This window comes from Chelonoidis abingdonii, chromosome 7 (genome assembly GCF_003597395.2).
Source record: "Chelonoidis abingdonii isolate Lonesome George chromosome 7, CheloAbing_2.0, whole genome shotgun sequence".
In the NCBI taxonomy this organism is placed as follows: Eukaryota; Metazoa; Chordata; order Testudines; family Testudinidae; genus Chelonoidis; species Chelonoidis abingdonii.
The window spans coordinates 8,537,597-8,560,421 of NC_133775.1; the positions used below are offsets into that span (position 1 = coordinate 8,537,597).

The 22,825-nt window shown below is 43.8% G+C and overlaps 1 protein-coding gene across 1 annotated transcript in view; it reads right to left on the reverse strand.

The window, feature by feature from the left end:
• Nucleotides 1–22,825, reverse strand: part of AGBL4 (AGBL carboxypeptidase 4) — a 1,477,624-nt gene that overhangs the window by 312,411 nt on the left and 1,142,388 nt on the right. The window contains exon 7 of the mRNA XM_075067593.1: nucleotides 17,817–17,906. Coding sequence (XP_074923694.1) covers nucleotides 17,817–17,906 — 90 coding nt within the window. The remainder of the gene's footprint in view (nucleotides 1–17,816; nucleotides 17,907–22,825) is intronic.

Genomic DNA, 22,825 nt, shown 5'->3' on the forward strand with positions numbered 1-22,825 from the left:
AGGCTAAACAAGCCAAGCTCTTTGAGTCTCCTTTCATAAGGCAGGTTTTCCATTCCTCGGATCATCCTAGTAGCCCGTCTCTGAACCTGTTCCAGTTTGAATTCATCCTTCTTAAACATGGGACACCAGAACTGCACACAATATTCCAGGTGGGGTCTCATCAGCGCCGTATATAACGGCACTAACACCTCCTTATCCTTGCTGGAAATACCTTGCCTGATGCACCCTAAAACTGCATTTGCTTTTTTAACGGGCATATCACATTGGCGGCTCATAGTCATCCTGCTATCAACCAATACCCCAAGGTCCTTCTCCTCCTCCGTCACTTCCAACTGATGCGTCCCCAATGTATATCTAAAATTCTTATTATTAATCCCTAAGTGCATGACCCTCTGAACTTCTCGATCCAAGTCTGGAGCACCCTCCAGCACTCTAAACCCCTCATCCCCAGCCTCCAGAGCCCACACCCTCAGCCGGAGCCCTCCCCCCTTGCACCCCATTCCCCTGAGCCAGCCCAGTGAAAATGAGTGAGGGAGGGAGGGTGGGGAGACCAAGTAACAAAGGGAGGGACGGAATGGAGCGAGCGGGCCAGGACCTTGGAGAAGAGGCAGGGCATGGGTGGGGCCTCGGAGGAGGGGCAGGGAGGGTCAAGAGTGTTCAGTTTTCTGTGAGTAGAAAGTTGACAACTCTATAAAGAACACAAGTAAAGAAATGCAAAATATATATTTAACAAAAAAATTTAAAGCGGTCTCTAAAACTTGTGATTGGATTGCTCCCTCAGTGACGAACTAAAAACACCAGCCTGAGCCAGGCATCATTCAGAGTACCAAGGCCACACTTAAAAAGTTTCTATCAAAATGGTGGTCCTGTCATTTCCAGTGATATTTCCTATGCTTCAGATGGGGAATCAGCTGGAGATAATAGACTCTTCCAAAAGAACAGGACATTTTAAGAGCAGCACTAGTGTGCTACAGAAATCTGAGTCTCCCACATTCCCTGATGAGTGCCTTAACTGCTGGCTATTCTCAGAGTGAGAGTGGCTCTCCCCTGCCCACCCCCCTGCCCCCAAAAATTGTATCCCGAACCTGAGAAACCTTCCTGACAAAAGTTCAGTTGAAACAGGTATTTTCCCAAAAAAAGTTTGGGATTCAAGATGATATTTTCCAACCAAAAATTAAAGCACAAAATCCTCAATCAGCTTTCTAGCCAATTTACCTCAAATTCAATGTGCAGCATCTCTTAGAAATCTAGTCTTGGGCCTCTCTTGAGAAGATGTTCCTCAGCGTGCCAGAATGCATCAAACTGTATGGTGAATTTGAGAGGGGGACAAACAGGTCTTAGGGCGAGACTGCCGAATTCATTTTTATTTGTGATCTAGCCCAGAAATTTAACTCACTCCAGTTATGATATAGGGGGCCAACTCTCATCCACTTTCAGAAACTACACCCTGAATACTGTTACTTGTTGAAATGCATAGGAGGGAGTTAGTACTTTTCTCTGCCATTTATGTATAAAAATATTGTATGCATGTCTTCCTGTGGATCCTAACAATGGCAGCTGACAGCCGCTCCCGGAGAAAATCTGTACAGTTATTTGCTCTCATTTCCCCCGAGGGGACAAGTGAAGTAGTCCCTTCCTGTTACAGCTGATATGTGAAAACTTACACTAAGCGAGCTGTAATAGCACCTTTTGACTGCTTTATTGATTTCCGCTTTACTAGGTTTGCAGTTTCTGCTGTTTCCCCTTTACAGGCTTTTTCCTGTCCCTCGCGCCGAGCGAACTAAAAAGGTAGATGACAGCCACACGACGTCCACTTTGGCAAGGCCACTTGCGGGATGTGTGCCTCACTGGAAACCCCACACCTTCACCAAAAGTTAGCATCACACAGAAAAGAGGTGCGATCCGTATGGGAAATAATTAGATTCCACATACAGGAAATCCCCCTGGTGCTTTCACTGGATAAGCTACTCTTCCCTTCCCGCCCTCTAACCTGTTATCTAGAGTTGCTTGCGGTAAATATGACCAATGGCCTGTGATGGGATGTTAGATGGGTGGGATCTGAGTTACTACAGAGAATTCTTTCCTGGGCGCTGGCTGGTGAGTCTTACCCAAATGCTCAGGGTTTAGCTCATCGCCATATTTGGGGTCGGGAAGGAATTGTCTCCCAGGGCAGATTGGCAGAAGTCCTGGAGGGGTTTCGCCTTCCTCTGCAGCGTGGGGCATGGGTCACTTGCTGGAAGGTTCTCTGCACCTTGAAGTCTTTAACCATGATTTGAGGACTTCAATGGCTCAGACACAGGTTTGATACAGGAGTGGGTGGGTAACATTCTGTGGCCTGCGTTGTGCAGGAGGTCAGACTAGATGATCATAATGGTTCCTTCTGACCTTAAAGTCTATGATCCTGTGATTCATTGCAATACCTACCACATTCCACCCGAGAGGTAGCTGCCTTTTGCCAGAGGCTTAAGCAATCTCCACTAGCATATGGTTTGTGATTTTGTAAAGCACTTTGAAGTTGTAAGAGGTCCGATGAAGCAATGATAAAAATCAGTAGCACTGGGGAGAAAGAGAGATGTATGTACATTGCTCTCTGTGTATAAATGCATTGGTGGTGCAGGGGCAGAGGAAAGGCTGTGTGGGCATGATCACTCTCAAAGGATAAATTGACAAAACCAAAGTGAAACAAAGAGATCCATTTGCACAGCAAAATCTGTGACTTGAATTTCTGGCAAGCAAAGAAAGCAGGCATGTATGCAATACCTGAATTACTTCTGGGTGACTCATGAGTGGACCAGACTGAAAAGAAAGTGGAGTAATTTATTAAACAAGAAGCCAGTCCTCAATGGGGATACTCTGTCCAAGAAATATTGCCTGCATCAGAATTTTTCCCCTTGATTTTTGAGATGAAAGTCATACGTATGAAGGTTGCTCCCACTCCTGCCGAATGGGGCTTGTGGGGCTGCCATTTCCATTGGGCCTCAGCAAAGGAAAGAAGATTTTTTTTCCCCTGACCAAGTTCTGTGCGGGGGGAAAAGGCATTGTGACTGATCAGCTCTGTCACTCAACAGCAAGAGGGGGGTTGTTCTTTTATTTACAGTGTATGGCATCCACGCAGGAATAAGCTTCATGGAAATAAATTAGGACTTATTTTTCCTGACAAGGAGGTTCTGATGGCTGACAGTCAGCACAATACACTGCAAGTACCAAAAAAAAAAAAAAGGCTTGCTGTGCAAGTGGCGATTCAGTGAAGATTCCAAGGATAATGGTAATTAGCAATGGAGAGAGAAATACTCAGAGGCCTCACGCCAGTTGGAGAGCCACAAGTGACTGACATCTCTGTGGCTCAGGAGGTTAAATTCAGTAGGATAGAAAGAAGGGCATGTGTTCATTCTCTGTCATGTGTTTCTGTCTGAACACAAGAAAGAAAAAAATGAGTTGTATCTGGCGGTTTTCAGACTCAGGATACCCCAGAGCCCTTTGCAACGATGAGTTTAGATACTGACAATGCAGCGACTAGGGGGGGCAAATGCAGCATCCTTCATAAGTGTGGCAATATGCCTCTGACTCACATATCCCTGGACATTCAAAGTTGTTTCTTCTTCAAGAGCCATGGGAATCGAACTTCTCCCTGGGATAGGGAGATGGGAGTCAGATTTAATGCCTTAGCCACAAGAATGTACCTTTAACTTTGAAGCAAGCCCCTTTGCTGCCCAAGTCCTCATAAATCATACAAACCCCAAGAGAAGACCCAGAGAGAAAGATGCCATAACATAAGTCATGAGATATACAAGACCCACTGAGATCCATGCTTTGAGGTCCTGGAATGAAAGGCACCATGTGAGAGTAAGCTGATGTTTAGTATCAGGGCACTGGTAATTGAAGACAGAGCTTTTCACCTCCTGGTGCTGCATCCGGCACCTATCTGGTGGTCTTCACAAAATAAGTTGGTGGTATCAGTTCAATTCCAAAAGAATACAAAGTTCCCATCATAAAAATATCACCACTATTGGCACCTTTGCAAAGATGGTCTTGTGGACAACGCACTACGATGGGCATCACATTGGTTCTGCTCCGGACTCTGCCGCCGACCCTCTATCTGACATTAGGCAAACCACTCAATGTATTAGCTTCACTTGCTGTCTATCAAATGAGAAGTCAGTCAGGTTCAACGTCATTAAAGTCTGCGGAGTGTTCAGCCAGAACAGCGATCAGTGGCATACTAAAACTTGTGAATAAATAGGTTGGCCTTCTCAGCAGCAGGGGCTGAACAGTCCTGCAGACTGAACTCCACTCTGTCTGTCAGAGATGGGCCCCTCAGCTGAGAGGTGGGGCATGTTGGGGTGCAGTTGGGATGGTGAATGAAGAAAGCTTGCACTGTTATTGAGCTACGCTCTACCTGTTCTGTGGAATAGCAGAAGACACCAGTCTTCTAACTATATTTATCATAAAGAGTGGCAGGTTGGTAACATTTACTTCTATGTAACACAAATGGTTGAAATTTTTCTAGTGATTTTTTGTCACAATGAAAATTTTCACAAAAGACTTGGGTTGTCTTTTTTCCAAAATATTCTGGGTAATTTTTTTTCAGCAAAATGAGCTGGGGGTTTTTTCAGTTTTTGTTGTACCATTCCACACTCATTCTCTTATTTCCCATTTTTAAGGGCACAATGAAAAAGAAAACACAAAGTGAAGGTTGGGAGAGGGGGAGATAAAAGGGAAAAAAGCTAGGAACCCCCCCCCCCAAAAAAAGGTTTGATTAATGGAAAATGTCGAACAAACAAAAAATGGTTCTTTTATAAAACCTATGGAATGCAAATGATTGAATTAAAAACAAGCAAAAAACCCATGAAAAACTAACATTTTTCTTTTTCAACCATCTCCAATATGCAATTTCCCTCCACGTGGATCAGCAGTAGAGACTCAACATGGCACCTTCAGTATTCAAGTACAAATGAGTAACTTCATGAGCTGGCAAAGTAGCAGGTTATTATCCTAAATACGAACAGGGCACTGGAGGAGGACGCAAACACATTTTAGAAGCATGTTACGTATATTTCAGAAATTTTCACTTTAGGGCCACATATTCTTTTCTTGGGGTAAGTGGCTGAGGAAGGAGAAAAGCATTCAGGAAATTCTATGATCTCCTCCATTTGAACTTTTTATCCAAATGCTTCCTTCAAAGGGAAGCTTTTGGGAAATCACAGAGATTCTGAGGCTGTCAAGGTTGAATCCCCACTCTGGCACTTCTAGTGCAGAAGGTAGGGCCCGCAAGGATTCTAAAAATTAATACTGGCCACTCCAGGCTGGTATTAAAGTCCCAAGGTTACAGTTTTTTTCCAACTCTGGATGGGTAAATGCTGCTACCACCCAAGTGCAAAAAAACCTTTGAAACCAGAAAGGCACACTTGGGAATTTCTTCCTGTGGGGTATTCTCAAGCACCTTTCACCCCCCATTCCGGGGAAGGAAATTAGCTGTTACCACAAGCTAATTAAACAACATATACACAAACCTTTTAGGACACCAAAAATCCGATCTTGTTCTTAAAAAAGGTAAATTTTATTAAAAACAAAAAAAAAGAAAATACATCTGGAACTTAAGCTTTTGCTAGATTTAAAGAACCTACTTACAAAAATTAAACATCTAGAATAACCTTCTTGAGGTCCAGCTTAAAGGTTACAAGCAAAACAAAAAATATTTGAGGTCAGCACAGAGGAGTCCGCAAGACAATAAGATATAAATAGAAATAAACTTAATCACGTCTTCCTAGACATTCCCTAATTTACTTACATATCTGGGGTTTCAGATAAGCAGTCTCTAGGTATGATCTGTTGGTTTTTCATACCTGGCTTTCAGCTTCTCACAGCATAACTGCTCCCTGTTCCCCTCTGTCTGGGAGAACCACAACACACAGACAAAGGGAAGTTTTTTCCCAATTTTAAAAAGTTCTAGCCCTCCCGTTTGCTTTTTTGGTCAGGTGCCCACTCCTTTCCTTTTACCTGTGGCTTGTTAACCCTTTACAGGTAAAGCAAGTAGAGAACCACCACCCAGAGGGATTCCATAGCCAACTGGCTGGCTGGTTGTCCCTAAAAGGGAGCTATCCTCACTCTCATTTATCACAGAGGCAATCAGGGCTCATCCTCACACTGCAAACTTGGCTCCTTAAAGAGCAATGCTGACTTGGACTGTGCTCCAGTATCTGTGCTTTGCTGCCTGGAATACATATCTGGAAGGGATTTCATGGCTCTTTGATCAGCATTAACCACCATGTCGGGATTTGCTGGTAGTTCAGGGAAGCATGGCAGGTAAGGCTGACCCAGCTGTCACTCTCCTGCTCTGGTATGCCATTCCACCCCTGAGACTCACAGAGACATGACTGCATTAAGAGAGCACAGTACTTCTGCAGGCTCCTGGCTTAAGAGGACAGGTTGCTGTGGAAATGCTCCTCACCACCAGCCCCAAATGAGTTTTAGGGCCTTCCCTCTCTATGATGCACAAGCCAGCAAAACGTGGCTTCTATACATTCTAAACCTGTATGCAGTACACCGTACCTAATACATCTAAACCAGGTGACAAATCTGTTCTGGGCCATTGGAGGAATTTCACCCAAGTGACCAAATGCTAGTCACACATGACTGCTGGCTCCTTTGAGCAGCTGGTACGGTGATCCAGTGAGAGCAGGCAGGCAAGTGGATGACAAGTCAGAGAGAAAAGAACTGAAAACAAAATGAAAAAAAAAAATCAATTCATCTGAACTGAGCCAGGGCAGGCAAAGAACAAAAGGGTCAAGAGACAAAGCTGGAAACTATAGACCAGCGAAATTAATATCAGTTGCGGTGAAAATCTGTGGAACTATTGAAGGTGAATAGAAAGAGCTTTTTTAAAAGATAAAGTTTAAAAACTGCCTGAGATTCAAAATAATTAGCCTAGTTCATGTCATGCTTCCACAGCACCTGGAAGATCCTGGCAAATCTCACTAGTTCAGTAGGATTATTGCACTTGGATAAAAGGCCTGGACTGAAATATGAGGCGCATGGGAAGTGGTGCATTCTTCTCACTACAAACCATGCTATGCTACAATGCAAATGAGATCAAAAGCCAATACCCTGATTGCTTGCACTAATGAAGATTCTACCCTGTGTTTTGCAGATGTGGGGGTTACTATCATCAGTGCACAGGTCAAATTTTGATTAGGAAAAATAAGCTCTAGTTACCTAAACATCTCTCTGCAGGTCAACTGGAGACTGTATTTGCTCCATCTCTTGCCCAAAAGAGTTGGGTACCCGTGAGCTGTTATAAAGATGGTGCACTCCACCTGAGAGGCAGTTGTATTCAGTGCTGTGAAACAATCTTTGGGGAAAAGGGCACAGTGTTGGTCAAATATGGGTTAGCAAAAAAAGATTTGAGGGGTAAACTGAAAACTTTTTGATAGGTACCTAAATTGGTAAAAGGTCTGGGCAATGTTGCCTGATGCATATTATAGTGAAATTTTCCCCCATCCCATGACTGGGGGACTAAAGGACTTTTTCACCTGCCTGATTATTGTAAAAGTTAAAACAGAGATAGTCAAAGAGTCCACTGTAAGCATTTAGCATGAAACTGTTCAGATAATTAACCGATTAAAGCAAACCTGGTAATAAATGCATGTCACTATGTAGAGGGAGACATTTAAACCTTGTTCCAGAACATCTCAAGCTCAGTAAACTAGTTCAATGTCTTGTCAAATCAGTACAGTGGCTAGATTCAAAGCTTCTGGTGTCATGCTAGGACTAATGCCAAACTTGTATAATGGGACTTTGGAAGAAGGCAACTTTTCCATTAACATCTCAGAGTAGATTCCTTCTCTGTTGCTGCAATCATGTGTAACACACACACACACACACACACGTTTATTATTCGCAGAACAACCTCTCTTTTGTGGGATACTTCACAGTGCAATCCCAACTAAGAGATTTATGGGAACACACAAGAGTGTTTTTCATTCTGCTTTGAGAAGTAAAGGTGAGTGTCTCTCCCTTTATATTAAAGCTTAGGCACTATGCACTTTAACAAACAAAATAAACAGCCAGTTTTCTTAGCGAGGAGGAGGAATGCCACCTAGCAGCTTTGAAAGTGTTCTGCAGCTCATTTTGAAGTTGTAGGGTGACCAAGTGTCCTGATTTTATAGGGACAGTCCCGATTTTTGGGTCTTTTTCTTATATAGGCTCCTATTACCCCCCACCCCGTCCCAATTTTTCACACTTGCTGTCTGGTTACCCTATGAACTTGTGCTGTTGAACTCTGTTGTCTTTATCTGTTTCACACGGTCAGTAGGTTTCCTGAACCTCTAGAAAAAGGGAACATGAATTGCATTTTATATCCATCATGAACGCTTTCTGCTTTTAAGTGCAGAGTTATGACATAAAGTGTCAGCTACTCTCTTCCACCCCCAGTTATCTGAAGATGAATAGCAGATTAACACTGATGCATGTTCAATTTTATCCCCCTTTTTCTAGTCTAAAAGTAACTTCTAGAGTATAAGATCTTGCTTCCCATTTCTTCCAGCTAGCAGGGATGATGGAGCTGAGGTAGCAGCCTGGGTTTCTATAGCTGGTCAGTACCTAGGCTTATAAAGCCATCTGCCACTTGCCATCTGAAATGCTTCTTTAAGTGAACCCCCTACGCTGGCATCATTGGACCACAGCAAAAGACACAGTATCTGCATTTTTATGAGCATTTATTTAGGACAAAATTAGGTCAGGCAGATGCATAAGACTCCCTCAAGCTGAATTTACTCCTTTACCCTGATACCATCATTTTGAGATTACAGCTTGCAGGCTGCAGGTAGGAAAATAATTAATTTAGTTCTTTCTCCCCACGGGTCCTTTCTTATCCACTGCAAAACTACTATGTTCTCCAAAATGTAATCTAAATCCACAATGAGTCTATCCTCTTAGCCAGGGTCCCCTCACCTCTTGCCAGCTTGGGTCACACCAATTTGCTAGGTTTGCTTAGAAGTGGGAAAAATTGGTCTGTTTTCGAATTCAGTATGACTCCCAACATCTGACCTGCTGCTGTACATAGATGAAAGAATAAAGAATAAACTGAAAGAAAACTGGGGAGAGGATGGGGGTTGCTTAGACTGATCCTACATTTTGGATTCCTCGCTTTTTTTAAAAAATGCATTCTTTGGAAGGAAACAAAGGGCCTTTCCTTGGATTGCAGTTAACTGGTCAGTGACAAATATGAAGTCAGACATATTGGCCTCTCCTTTAATCAATCACCCAACATAGAATTTAGGGTAGAATGAATTGACTTGGAAAATCAGATGAATATGTCAGGCAGAATTCACTGACTCCAGCACCACATGGTGGCCAAAATGACCATTTTAAACATATTTGTGTACTGCAGCCATTTTAAAGAGACAGATCATACCCGATCACCTTCTAGAGGAAGAAGCCACCCTCTTTACACCTGGCAAATGCACAAGGTATCATCACACTCCCTGCACTCCTGAGTCCTATGACTACTCCTTCTGACCCTGCTATGCAAGCAACCCCTAAAAGGGCGGGGAGGTCACGGGGCCAAGAAGTCAATGTTTGCATGTACAGCGACATCACTTTTCCCTTCACCCACTGATAGCTTGCTCAACAGAACAGAACTACCCCTCCTCCTTCCCTGGAGACAAAGGGCTTAGTAAGAACGTTTGTGAGGCCTGTGTGAGGACCCACTGAATTCAGATCCAGCTCTGAACATTGTAACTCAGCCTCATTGCAAGGAAGAAATGGAATCTCCTGCAACTATTGTCTGCAGCAGAGGAACAGTATTCCAGGGGAACATTGAGAATGCATTGACATGAGCATGGAGGAGTGCAAATGGCATGTGTGTGGTTGTGCATAATATACCGGTAAGACTGCTTTTGGGGCAGAAAAGATGGCCAAGTGATAAAGATCTGGCTTGCTATTACAGTGAGTACCACCTACATAAAATAACTAGACCTGGGTTAGAATTGATTCAGATCCAGACATTCATCCAAACATAAATTAAACAGAATATGAAGGGCAGCAAACAGGGTCTTGAAAAGTTCTGAAGATATTGGTGCTACTATAATGGGCCCTTTCTAGGCTCAGAGCTTTGTTCAATACTCATTCTGTCGCAGTTAAAATACCAAGTGATTTAAAATCCTGCAGAGAAATCTGTACAACTCTCTGTTTAATTTCATTAGGAGATTTTGCTTCTCATCTGGGAAGGATCGAGGGGGACATCCTCACAAAGAACGGCCACACTGGGTCAGACCAAAGGTCCATCTAGCCCAGTATCCTGTCTTCTGACAGTGACCAATGACAGGCACATCAGAGGGAATGAACAGAACAGGTAATCAAGTGATTCATCACCCATTCCCAGCTTCTGGCAAACAGAGGCTAGGGACATTATCCCTGCCCATCCTGGCTAATAGCCATTGATGAACCTTTTCTCCATGAATTTGTCTAGTTTTTTTCTGAACCCTGTTATAGTCTTTGCCTTCACAACATCCTCTGGCAAGGAATTCCACAGGTTGACTGTGCGTTGTGTGCAAAAATACTTCCTAAAAAGTTCCTTTCTGCAAGCAAAGGCCTCCTTAGTCATATTTGGTCTTGCATTTCAAAAACATACCTTCCCCTCTTGTTGGTAATGTCACTTTCTGCCTTTGAGTTCAGAGTTTTCTGTTAATTGAGGGAAGGAGCAGCTGTTTAATGAGAATGCAGCCCTTCCTGCCTTTTTAAGTGTGCTAAAGATAGGCAGGAATTTTAAACAACAGCAGCAAGACTCAAAAGACCCCAGATTTTCATCTTGTCACATGTGGCCCTATTTTTCTCTAAGGGTAAGTTACTTAGGAGAATATTTCTGCTGGTTGCAGTGCAATGGCATCGTTCTCTTTTATTATGTCCCATGGGGATCAGTTCCCCCCACATAAGTTCTAAGGTAATATCTCTGTGAAATGAACTGGAAAACAGCCACCATCTTGGAATCTTTTGGGGACTATAATACCCAGAATAATTTGGATGGAAAGAGAGAACACCTTCATTCCTTAGAGGGAAAGTTCAACTCTCAGCCAACTGAGTGAGCTGCAGTACAACAGACCCCGAGAAGGCGGCTGGCAGGAGGACTTCTGTCTTACAGAAGTTAGTCCCTGACCCTCCAACCCTCTATAAATTCAGCATCAACTTTTTATTAGAAACTTTCAGATTTTTTTCTCAACCATGATGGCTCAAAATAAAGACATAAAAATGTTAACAAAACCAATGCTTTTCATAGCCTAGATTCTCATTTCATGCCGCTTGACCTAACTTGGTATAGTGAGGGTGCATTTGCTTAAATAAAGATCTAAAAGCCATTTTGGCTCCACTTCTTGTGGATAACAGCATCTGTTTTTCTTCAGGTCGCTGCCTCTGAGAGGATGTGCACCTTTCAGACTGCACATTTCAATGTCAGCTCAAGGTCAAACTGTAGTTAGCTCAAGATGAGATCTGAGTCTCCCTCCCTTCTTGCACTGCATCTTCTGGGAGTGCTGGATCCCAGCCTGGTAGAGTATATTCAAGCCAGAAGCTCAGGGCGCAGATTTTCATTTTTTTGGATTCAGACTTTGTGGTGGGTGCCATACTGGCAAATGCCTAACAAAGGAAGCAAACAAGGGAAGCTTCTTAGGGAGATTTAGTGATTCAGTGCAATGCCTCTGCAAGCTGTAATTTACAAGGCTTGACACCTCATTTATGTACCATTAAAATTTGAAGAGTCAGAAGCCCTTTAGCATTAGATGACGTACTGAACCCGACCAGATAATTGCTAACAAAACACACTACAGCTAGAAGGAAGCTATGCACATATGTACACTGCTAAAATATGCAAAGACTACACACAAGAACTGGTGCAAAAAAAATAAGGCATAAAGCATGAACTTTACCATGCTGACCATCACAGGACCAGTGCCACTCTCCATCTGCATGAACACCCATGCAATGCCCTCTTTCTCCCAAAGAAAAGAAATATCAAGACTCTAAACACAACAAAAACACAATTCTTGGCGTATGAAACAAAACTCCCTCAGCACACAACCAGATATCAGGTAACATCACAGCCACTGTAAAGGCTGCCTGGTGTCAGTTCTGGGGGTGGCTTTTGGATGGATAGTATGTCCTCTTTTCGTATTATTTCACCATAAGAATTCAGATCAGTGAGAGCTGATGAGTTATTTTCCCTGAGGAGCAAATGTGGGAAATATTGTACCTTTTCTTACCCCCTCCCCCCAAAAAATTAACTTAAAACAGATTCCAAAAGTCACTTGTCAGAGAAATGATCAATTCTTGTGCCATTTCACAAGGAAGAGGAAGTAAATCAAGTTGTGTGTGACAACAGCATGAGGGATGAATTCAGCCTATAAGGGGAGCACTAGCTCCATTGATCTCCCTGCTGCTAGACCCTCACAGAGCAGAATTGGCTCCAGCTGAGCCGAAAAGGGCCTGTGAAACTCAACACACATAGAATAACAGACTGAAAACAGTGTAAAAATACACACAAATAACACAGGAAAATAATACAGAAGCCTACATTCCAACCTGCTCTTCACCCACCCACTCACACAACAGCAACAATTCTGATAAGCCTAGCAACCAAAGATTTAGGGCATTGTTTTCCCATGAGTGATAGAGCAGGTATACACACTTAGATGTACTGTGTAGGTTATTAAGCATTAAAGAAAAGCCCATTCTTACAAAAAAACACATATCCCAAAGTACTGTTTTAGTTTTTATAAAAGAGAGAGAGAAAGGAACAAAAGATCATTAATAAATCTGAAAAGGTCATTCAGGATTCTTCTTTTTATTTTTAGGAAGTAAGTTCAGGGTAAGGATCTTGGCAGCTGCAGCAACTGTGAAATATTAAAGCATTTGTTGTCGTTTGCTGAACGAGTGGCTGGATGCATTACCTGATGGATTCTTGGGAGGTCTGGCTGGGTTGCTAGTAAGTATTTGCCAAGGAAACAGAGGGATGACATCCAAGCCCAGGATATTTTATGACATCTGCAGGAGTAAGGGCCCTTGCTTACAAAAAAACAGCTTTTAAAGTGAATGGTTGTAACAACATCAGCACCAAGCAACTTTCAGTGGAAAAAGAATTTGTATCGTTTCATACCGGCTGTGGGTAATGTATCAGATGCGTACACAGGGCCACGTTCAAAGGTGATGGCTAAGGGTGGTGTAAGTTACTTGTCAGTGAGAGAGGATCCCTGCCAAAGAAAGGGAGGATGTAACGGGGTGTGGATTAAATTCTCCTGTTAGTTGCCTTTCATGCTACAGCCCTCTCTGCCTGCCCCACGGCATATAAATCACACCAATTCTGGACTTCCTTAGACTCACAAGGGGAAATTTAGAAAGGATGGGTAAGCAGGGGTACATCAGTAAGTGAGTGGGAGTCTCACGGAAGCAGCCTAGCTTTCTTTGATGTAAATCTCCCACCATAATGAACAAGAAAACAAGTTATTCGGGCCAGAGAGAGATCCTTGTCTGTACACTTTGTCACATAGCACAGTGAGGCACTTGCACACTACAGTGGCAAGCAGTGAAAAAGAACCAGCAGAAATAGGCAGGGAAAATCTATTAAGAGGTCTGTAGGAGATGTAAATTAGATTAATTTAGAGACCCTTAGATTCACTTCTAACTATCCATTGTGCCACCAGATTGGTACATAGGGCTCCTAGCATGTTAGATCTGCCCTTGGTTTGACTACTAGCTGATGGACTCAATTTGCAAGAGGCAAATATTCCCATTTAATTCCAGTTGCCTACAAACTACTACATCCCCTGCTCTCAGACTACTCAGTATTGCTACTGGACAGTGCTCGCCTCCTGCCCATTTTGCCTGACTAGCTGCTTGACAGCCAGTACGATACGCATTTGAAAGAAAGGACTTTGTGTCTCTAGAAAAAATTCAGATGCAGCAGAATACTATGTATTGGCCATACAATGATTAATTAGGACCTGACCTGAAGTAACATGATTTACCGTGATACTACAGGATGCAAAGTGCCAGACTATGAAATGAGATTATTGGTTTAGCGATATAGTCCAGTAAATTCAAGCTGCATCGACCTGATCTCCATTTCTAGGAGGCAAAGGTTTGCACAGCCGGCAAGGAAATGTCCCATTTCCCTTCTAGACACGGAGAAGTAGGCTTCCTTGGGATTCTCTTACCAAAGTGACAGATTAACCCTTTCTGTTACAGTGGGCCAAGACTAATAATGGTGTCCCCTGGACCTTAACTTCACCTTAGGGTGAGAAGTAAAAAAAAAAAAAATCCTTTACCCTGGAGTCTCCTGACCCAAGTTACCAAATCATTATTTCCATAGTGCCAGTGGGATGGTCATTTTGAAGGCAAGAAAGATAACAAAAAGAACCTCTCTGCCCCAAAGAGCTTCTAAACTAACCAGGCCACACGAATGGCAAACCAGAGTAGCAGGAATAATTAGGGTACTTTTTAGTTAGGGTACTAACTTTGTTAGTTCCATTTATGTGTTTCTCTTTTTCCATTTCCTAACTCCCGCTCTGGATGGTGGGCAGGACGAGGGTTTTCAAAACCCTTCTGGGAGGAGCGTATCTGAAGGAGAAAGTATTGTGGGGGAGGGAGGCAGGGAATGTGTGCATAAGGGTAGCATGCAAAGATGCACTTTTGACCACAGGAGACGCAGAAGTTGCATCTACTCCAGGGGATTTAGGTAAAGCCTTGCTAGGCTTCAGAGCCTGAGCTCCAGCCCAAGAGTTGACAACACAGCTATTTTAGAGCACTAGGCCGAGCCCTGCAAGCCAGGCTGGGAGGCTTATGGCTGGGAGCTGTGTAGACTTAGCCCTAATGAGTTGAATAGCTTCTGGCAGTCCTGCTCCGGTGTCAGTCAAACATACCCTGAGCTCTCCCAAGCTGCCTGAGTCTTTCTTATACTGGGACACTCACTGGTGCTCAGATCAGATTTAAATGTGACCTGGTGAAAAAAACCCACAAGGTGTCAGAGCCATGTCAAGGATCCCCACACAATGGTGCTAGCACAGGAGAGACTGTTTAGCCAGAGTTCTGTACTGCAGACAAGGGCAGTTAGTCACGAGGCTTGTGAAACGCAGACAGACCCTGGTCTTTGGCAGGAGGGGTCAAACCTTGGACCTTTGAAGCTTAATGTATGAGCCTCAACTGCATGAGCTAAAAGCCACCTGGCTCTTAGCCGAGGCTGTCGCAGACTCATCAATCTCTAGCTGGGCTAGGTGCCACTGGAGGGGACAGAGCACCACACCAAGCACGCCTGGGTTACACCTGGACACGGTAAAGGGGTGTGAAGAGAGATGAATGGAGATGGAGGCAGGGATTAGGAAGGTGAGGGCATGGAGACTGAATTGAGTAAAACAGCCAACCAAGACCGAGAGAAACAAAAACAAAAAGTTTAAGGGAAATTGGCTACGCAACCTCCCCTCTCTCAGCAGTGGTTGCTTCCTTCATTTGCTGTTACTTCAGGCCTTGGCAGCTACAGCCCAGCCCCTTCCTACATCAGATGATGTCTGCACCCAGATTCACATTCCATCTAATCTGTGGGATTAGCCTGCCATATCTGCACGGTACAGGCTGTATGTGTAATTGCTTCAAACCATCCAGGAAAAATCTGTAAACCAGACAAAACTGCCATGTGCTGAATGCACTGGGTTTGGATTCAGATCTTAAACTGAAATATCGAACTCTGCCAAAACATCTAACAAGATTTCTAAAATAACTTCTCTCTCACTCCAGGAGCTTAACTATCAAGGGATCCTATTTCTTCCACAAAAATTTCCAAAGCTAAAGCTAATACTTCATTTTACTTTTAGCAATATCAGAAACAATGTCGAACTGAACTTGAAATGCACTCCATTTCGGGGGTGGGGGAGAAGGTGCTGAGATTTCCAAATCACTCATTATGACACTAATTATACACACAAGGCAACTTCATCTGCACTAAGCAGAATGGCTCAGTGCACGATGGGTTCACTCAGCTCAGATCCTTGCATTGCTGAGTGAGTCAAGTGTGCATTTTAACTGCAGTCAGCAAGTTTCTGATGTGCTTCTCCAAGACTGGCTTGCTTTCTTCTCCCCACCCTGCCCCTCATCTCCCACTCTTCTTCCCAGAGCATAAAGTCTTTCTAGAAGACCATCAGAGATGACTTCCATCTAGTTCCTTCATCAGCCTACATTTGCCACCTCTTCTGCACATTTTGCTCCTTTCCTGTTTAATAATATTTCATCACCATATTAAATTTAATATTATAAATTTAATATCATAATATTTATAAAACATCCCCCTAGCAGCGTGGTTCAGCTCTGACCTAGTGGGGGCAACACAAACAGTTACACATAGCATCAAACTAAGTCATACAGCATCCAATTATAAATACACAGTAATTCATAAATACCAAGTGTCCTATAATCTCCTATATTGGCTACTCCAGCGTAGGAGACGGAGACACTCTCTGAGCCTCCATTCAGTGAGTCTTAGGCACTGTTCTGGCAGGTGAAGAATATTATCTTCCATGCCGCATAGTCCTGCATAAGAGGTCCAGTCCCCAGATTAGCAGATCTCATGGGATCCATGAAAGTGTAGGATCAGCGTGAAGACAAGGGTCCTCCACTCTGGATCCTCATTTCCATGACTGCCTTCCTGGCAGCACAGCTCCAGCAGGAGCATGCTATTGTGAATATCACTGCTAATTAGTTCCCTCAGAATGCACCTGACAGAGAAGGGGGTTTGAAATGCAGACCAGGGGAAAAAATGTGAGAGTCCTGACTTATCCACATTGGTTCCACTGGGTTCTGGAGGGAAGGTGCTGCAGAGAACTGTTGTCTCCAGCCAGGGAGCCTCTGGAGAGAGGGTTCCCTCAGAGGTATAGAAAGGGAAGGAAACCTGTAATGCAGATAGTATTCTTCCCCACGTCATACACCAGGATTCTGTCCCTATCCATCTGTGGAGCAGAGGAGACCACAGAAGCCTAACTAGGTAAACTAAACAGATCAGTATCACAGAGGCCGGCAGTGATTAAAAGAGAAGAGACTCCTGAGGCGGAAATGTTAGATTGATATGGATGTCTAGGAAGCAACTCTACATCCTAGTGGACTACAGCAAAAGTTCCAGCATCTGCTAACCTATGGAACAATAGCTCCCTGGAGAGGTGCAGGAGACACACCATGGTGAGGGACAAAGGGAGAAGGTCTTGCATCTATATCAGTCCCTCATTAAGGCCTTTACAAATCAACAGGGCCAGTCACAAATCCATCTGCTGCATTGTAAGCAGCCAGCATAATGAGCAAAGCGTAAGCGGCACTGATGTGACTTACTTGGTATACAGGGCCAGTTCCTCAGCTGATACAGTAAATCAGCATAGCTCCATTGATTTACACTAGCCAAGAATCCAGCCCATGGACTGTGCTCGATATTGGGGCCCTATTGCAATCTCTAGGCATCGTTACTAAAATATTTTAAGCCTATACAATGAAATTACATGAAAACACATTGGGATTATTTTTACCCAGAATCCTCAGATTCCAACCCTTTGCAAACACGAGCTGGGCAATTTTCTTTCTATTTTTATCAGTGCCATCAGCCACTGAAAGCTCTGCTCTTCAGAATACCACCTTCAGACAAGTAGACTGTTTCCTTATAATTAAACAGAGCTACCAGGACCACAGTGCGCTGGCCTGAGATGCTCAAAGGAGCAGAGGCCAAGGAAAAAGAGAGCCTGGGAGAGAGACACCTCCATCTCTGGGTTTTTATTCCAACTGGTGACTCTGCAGACACTCACCTTGGCATACAAAGGAAGAGGGAGTTTCTCCAGGGTGGACACGGGCAGTGATGAACACCACTTTCTGCTCAGCTCCAGACCGCAGGTTTACTGCAAAAGAGAGACAAAAGATCCTTAAATTGGGTCCCCTATGCAGGATGCAAAGGACCATTAATATTAAAGAGTATCCTTTTATTAAAATTATTCATACATTATACATAGGGATAATTCATAATTAAAGAAAGCAGCATTGCTAGCTATTCATATCATGCCCTATGAAAGATGGTGCAACAGCAAGGATTGCAAGTCTAATGACACAAAGCCCAGGCTGCAACAACCAAGTTAGTTTCCTTTTTAAAAACAAGATTTACTACAGTGAGTTTAACTGCATTGTAATCGCTCGCTCACTTGTGATAAATGTCCTCCTGGGGTTCCATTTCCATTCACATTGTAAAGCCAATTGCACCCTGCATTACATTTAATACAAGATTTAGCATGGTGCCAAATAAAAGTAAGGTGCTGCAAATGACAGTTATTAGCATGCTTTCTTTTTCTTATTTTGGCCTGGTTTTGCCTCTATCAAAACATAGACCAACGAGGGGCCTTGCGCCTCTCGACCTCCTGCTCACAAACAGAGAAGAGTTGATCAGGGAAGTAAGGGTGAACGGCAACCTGGGCAGCAGTGATCATGACATGGTAGAGTTCAGAACCCTGGTCAAAGGAAGGAAGGAGAGAAGCAGAACGCAAACCCTGGATTTCAGAAAAGCGGATTTCAGCTCCCTTAGAGAAATGATGGGCAGGATTCCCTCTGGCCCCCAAAAAAAGGGGGGAAAATTTTTTCCCCTGGAAAAAGCTTTTTTGACCTGAAAAAAAAAAGGGCGGGGATGGGTGTCCAGGAGATGCTGTCAGATTTTGTTTAAAGAAACCATGCTCAGAGCACAGGAGGATAATACGCATACGATGTGAGAAGAACAGCAAGCCGTTAGAAAGTGTCCAGCATGTGCTTAGCAGGGAACTCAGTGTGAGTGAAAGCAAAAGAAGGAAGCTTACAAAAAATGGAAGCATTGGACAGATGACTGGGAGGCAGGGTATAAGATATTGCTCGGGCTGCAGGATAGAATCAAAAGCGCAAAGGGGCATGATGTTGAAACAGTAGAGGCGGATGTGAAGGATTAATTAGGAAGGAGCTTTTACAAGTATGTAAGCAACAAGAAGAAGGTATTTAGGGATGTTGTTAGTGTCCCTTACTCAAAGTAGGCAGTTCCTAGTGGTGAGAAGATATGTCAAAAGGCTGAAGCTACTCAATTTCCTGTCTTCACTCAGTTCTTTACGCGCAGGATCTAGAACTCCCAGACTTAACTACAGCTGAGGAACGCACGAGGAGGCGAGAGGAGAGAGAGCACCACTGTGATAAGAGGGTCAGGTTAGGGACTACTTAAAGATGTCTAGAACGTGCACAAGTCTACGGCGACAGCTGAGACCGATTCTGTCAGGCCTGAGGGTGCTGAGGGAGTTAGTGATGTATTGCAGAGCATAGTTGAATTATCATTTGAAAATTATGGCTGGGGAACAGGAAGGTCCCAGAGGACGGAAAAAGCAATTATATACGCTACTTTAAAAGGGCAAAAGGAGGATCGGTGACTACAGACACTCAGTCTCACTCTAATCCCTGGAAAATCATGGATCAGGTGCTGATAGAATCCATCCTGAAACACTTGAGAAAAGGTGATCTGAAAGGCCAGTCAAAACATGGATTCATCAACAAAGGTAAACTCACTGCTGACGCGGAAGCTGATTGGCATTCTAATATCAATGTGGACTTGTGGATGGGGCAACTGTTGATGTTGTCCTCCTTCACCTCCCCCCCCACGCCCACTCAGTCTACTTTGAATTAGTCGAGTCAACCGGTCAGGTTTTGACACAACTAACGAATCGGCCCGACTCCCACGGTCTCCCAACAGCAATATTCTGAATCACAACTATAGGAAGTATGGGTTCTCGCGAAAGGGGGCGCCCTCGTGCATCGCTGTGTGAAACTTGCGGCACCCGCCTGAGGAAAGACGCCAAGATCTGGCTGAATAACAGGAGCGTTCTCTATCTCACCCCCACTCGCGCCGGTAAGGATAATCAATTCTCGGCCAGACATATAGCCCCCACGAACCACACTCTCTAGTTTTCAATAGCTAGTAAAGTTGTAACTTCCGGCAGGGGCATAGTGGTGTGCCGCCAGTGGCTATTTCTTAGGGCCCTTCTATTAATTGCGTATGTAACATGGGAGGCTGTGATCGATGATGGGAACAAGATTTGCACTTAAGTAAATTTGCGCATGACACAGTGGGGGGAGTGGTAGATCACGCTGGAGGGACAGGGATAGGATTGCAGGAGACTTAGACAATTGGAAGAAGTGGGCCACAAGATGTAACCCATGAGTTTCAACAAGGAATAGCAAAGTCCGCACTAGAAGAAAACCATCACTGCTAACGAGATTTGGCTAAGTAGCAGTGCTGACGAAAAGGATCTTGGGGGGTTACGGTAATGGAAATTTGAACATAGCCACAGTGTGCTCTTGTGCCAAAAAGCGCTAATGCATACGGGCTGTATTAGGAGTGTTCACTAATCGAGGATTATTATTACCCCTCTGTCGGCTGGGGGGGCGGGCACTATAGTGATGATGCAAATCTGAATATTGTGTCCTAGCTTTTTTGGGCGCACAAAGGCACCTACAAACAACACCCCCAAACACGCCGCAGCGACGTAGTCGGCCACAATTTGGAGAGATCACAGGCCACCCGGAAAAGGGCAACAAAATGATTTAGACGGCTAGAGCCACCTGATATAAAGAGAGACTGAAGTACTGGGGCTTTTTCATTTTAGCAGAGCCCTGCCAGAAAGTAAAGAACCCCTAAGCGGGGGGATTTTGATAGCCCCAACCGCCCTTCAACTAAGCCTTGCAGGTGCTCAGCACCACGATGGCCAGGGAGGGATTGCCCCCCTAAGGTGTCTCGCTCTCCTCCTTAGTGTGCGACCGGTAGGACAGAACAAGGAGAGCACCCTCGTCCCCCCTTAAGTGTGCAGTCGGGGGAGTCGATGGACTGGAATGATTAGAAAAAACTTTCTGAATATGAGGAGTGGTGAAGTATTGGAATGAGTTACACTAGTGAGGCTGGATAGCAATCTCCACCTGTTGAGAGTAGATATTAAGGTCTGGCTAGACTGCCAGCCCGCTGGCTGGGATTATTTAGGGGAAATGTACCTGGGTGGTGTGTGCAGGGGGTTGGGACTGAGATGAGCCTCGCATGAGGTCCGTTCCAACCTTTTGATTCTATGAATGAGTTCAATATCAGCAGGATTATGCAGAAACCGACTAAGACTGAAAATCCGGCTGACGGAACACTGGAAGAGAATAAACCAATTTTACGCAATGACTCACCCCGTGCCCGCGACAAGCAGGATCAACTCATGGGGGTGGAGCAACTAAGCTAATTTAACCACGACAACGGCGACACCACACCAGTTTTCAAGTTGTAGCAGGAGATAAATCTTTTAACTGGGGGTATCATTTGAAATTACAGAAAGGTGGAGGGAGTTTAGCTATACTACGCAATCAATAACATTCACGCCAGAATCGAGAGATATCAACACTAATTAATATACACCCCACAATACATAGAGAGATACTATACATACTCTTAACTAATATTGTCCTGTGCTGTTGTTAACACTGTAAATCTGTGGGGTCAGAGGCAGTTTTTTCAGTTGCCACGGAGGGCGTGGCTACAACACAGGCATAATAAAAATAAAAATTCTTGCAAAAGACAATGGAATCTGTTGACCTATCACCCACGAAGGTTCAGGTAACGGTAGGTATCACTCGTCGTCAGATCATAAAAGACGTCACACGAGCCGCGCTTACCCGCTAAAGCGCAACAAGACACACACTAGCTCCGCCCACAATCATCACCTTACTTTCATATTTTTAATCCCCTTCAAGCCGACCAAAAAGTTTTAAAACCTAGAGTACAACACATACTCAGCACACGATTCATATGAATTTTAATGCTCACACCGGGCCGTATCTGAAACAAAAGGATGTACATACACACACAGAGGAGAGAAAATTGGCTCTTTTAATAGCAAGCATTGTGAATCCTGATTTTTTTTTGAATTTTTCTCATTTACAGAGCCATTCTAATGGCCAGCCAGGGGCATATCCTAACTCCACAAGGAAAAAAATCGATAGCTAATCAAAGTACTTGTGTCAGTTTTTCCGCTGAGGAATTGGAACAGAGCATCCAGTTCTTTTTGATATTTCTTAATCCCTAAATGGTCCTATCAGTTTAGCCTGCAACCAGTCATTAATTCCAAGTCTTTGAGCATCTACTTCATTCTCTCTGGTGTGTTTTTTGAGCTCCAGAGCAGAGAAAAGACATAAGAATAAGAGTGGGTCTCTGCAAAGCGTAGCAGCCTGTGGGTCAAATCGGTTCGTCTGCTGAAAGAAATGGGTAAGCAGCAGAAACAGAACGCAAGAACATGATCCAGCAAGACTGATGTTTACAGCCTGTGTCATTATGCATTAACACTTGAGTATGCAGGGAAGAAGGAGATAAATCAGCCCCATAATGTCAAGTGAAAGAGAAGCCCAGAATCTCCTGTAACTAAGCTCATTATCTTTCTATTCAAAAAATGGTCATAGCATTAAAGGCGGACAGATACTCGCCACAGTATATACAGACCAAGGCTTCACTGACAAAAACATAAAAATCGAATCTGAATGGTGGGGGTGGGATGACATTTAGACCAACCTGAGAATAAGGCAACTCTTGCCATGTGTTTGAGAGGAACACATATATACTTTTATATTCATAGATAATTACAGCACTGTTCTCCCTTCAGTCTTTGGAGTAATTTTCTTAATTTAGATAATTTAAATTTTCCTATAGGAAAGAATCTTCGCCGTCGATTCCTTAAATAGAAAAGAATCTTTCCCCATTTAGGGCGCTGATCCAAAGTCCACTGAATAAATAGAGACA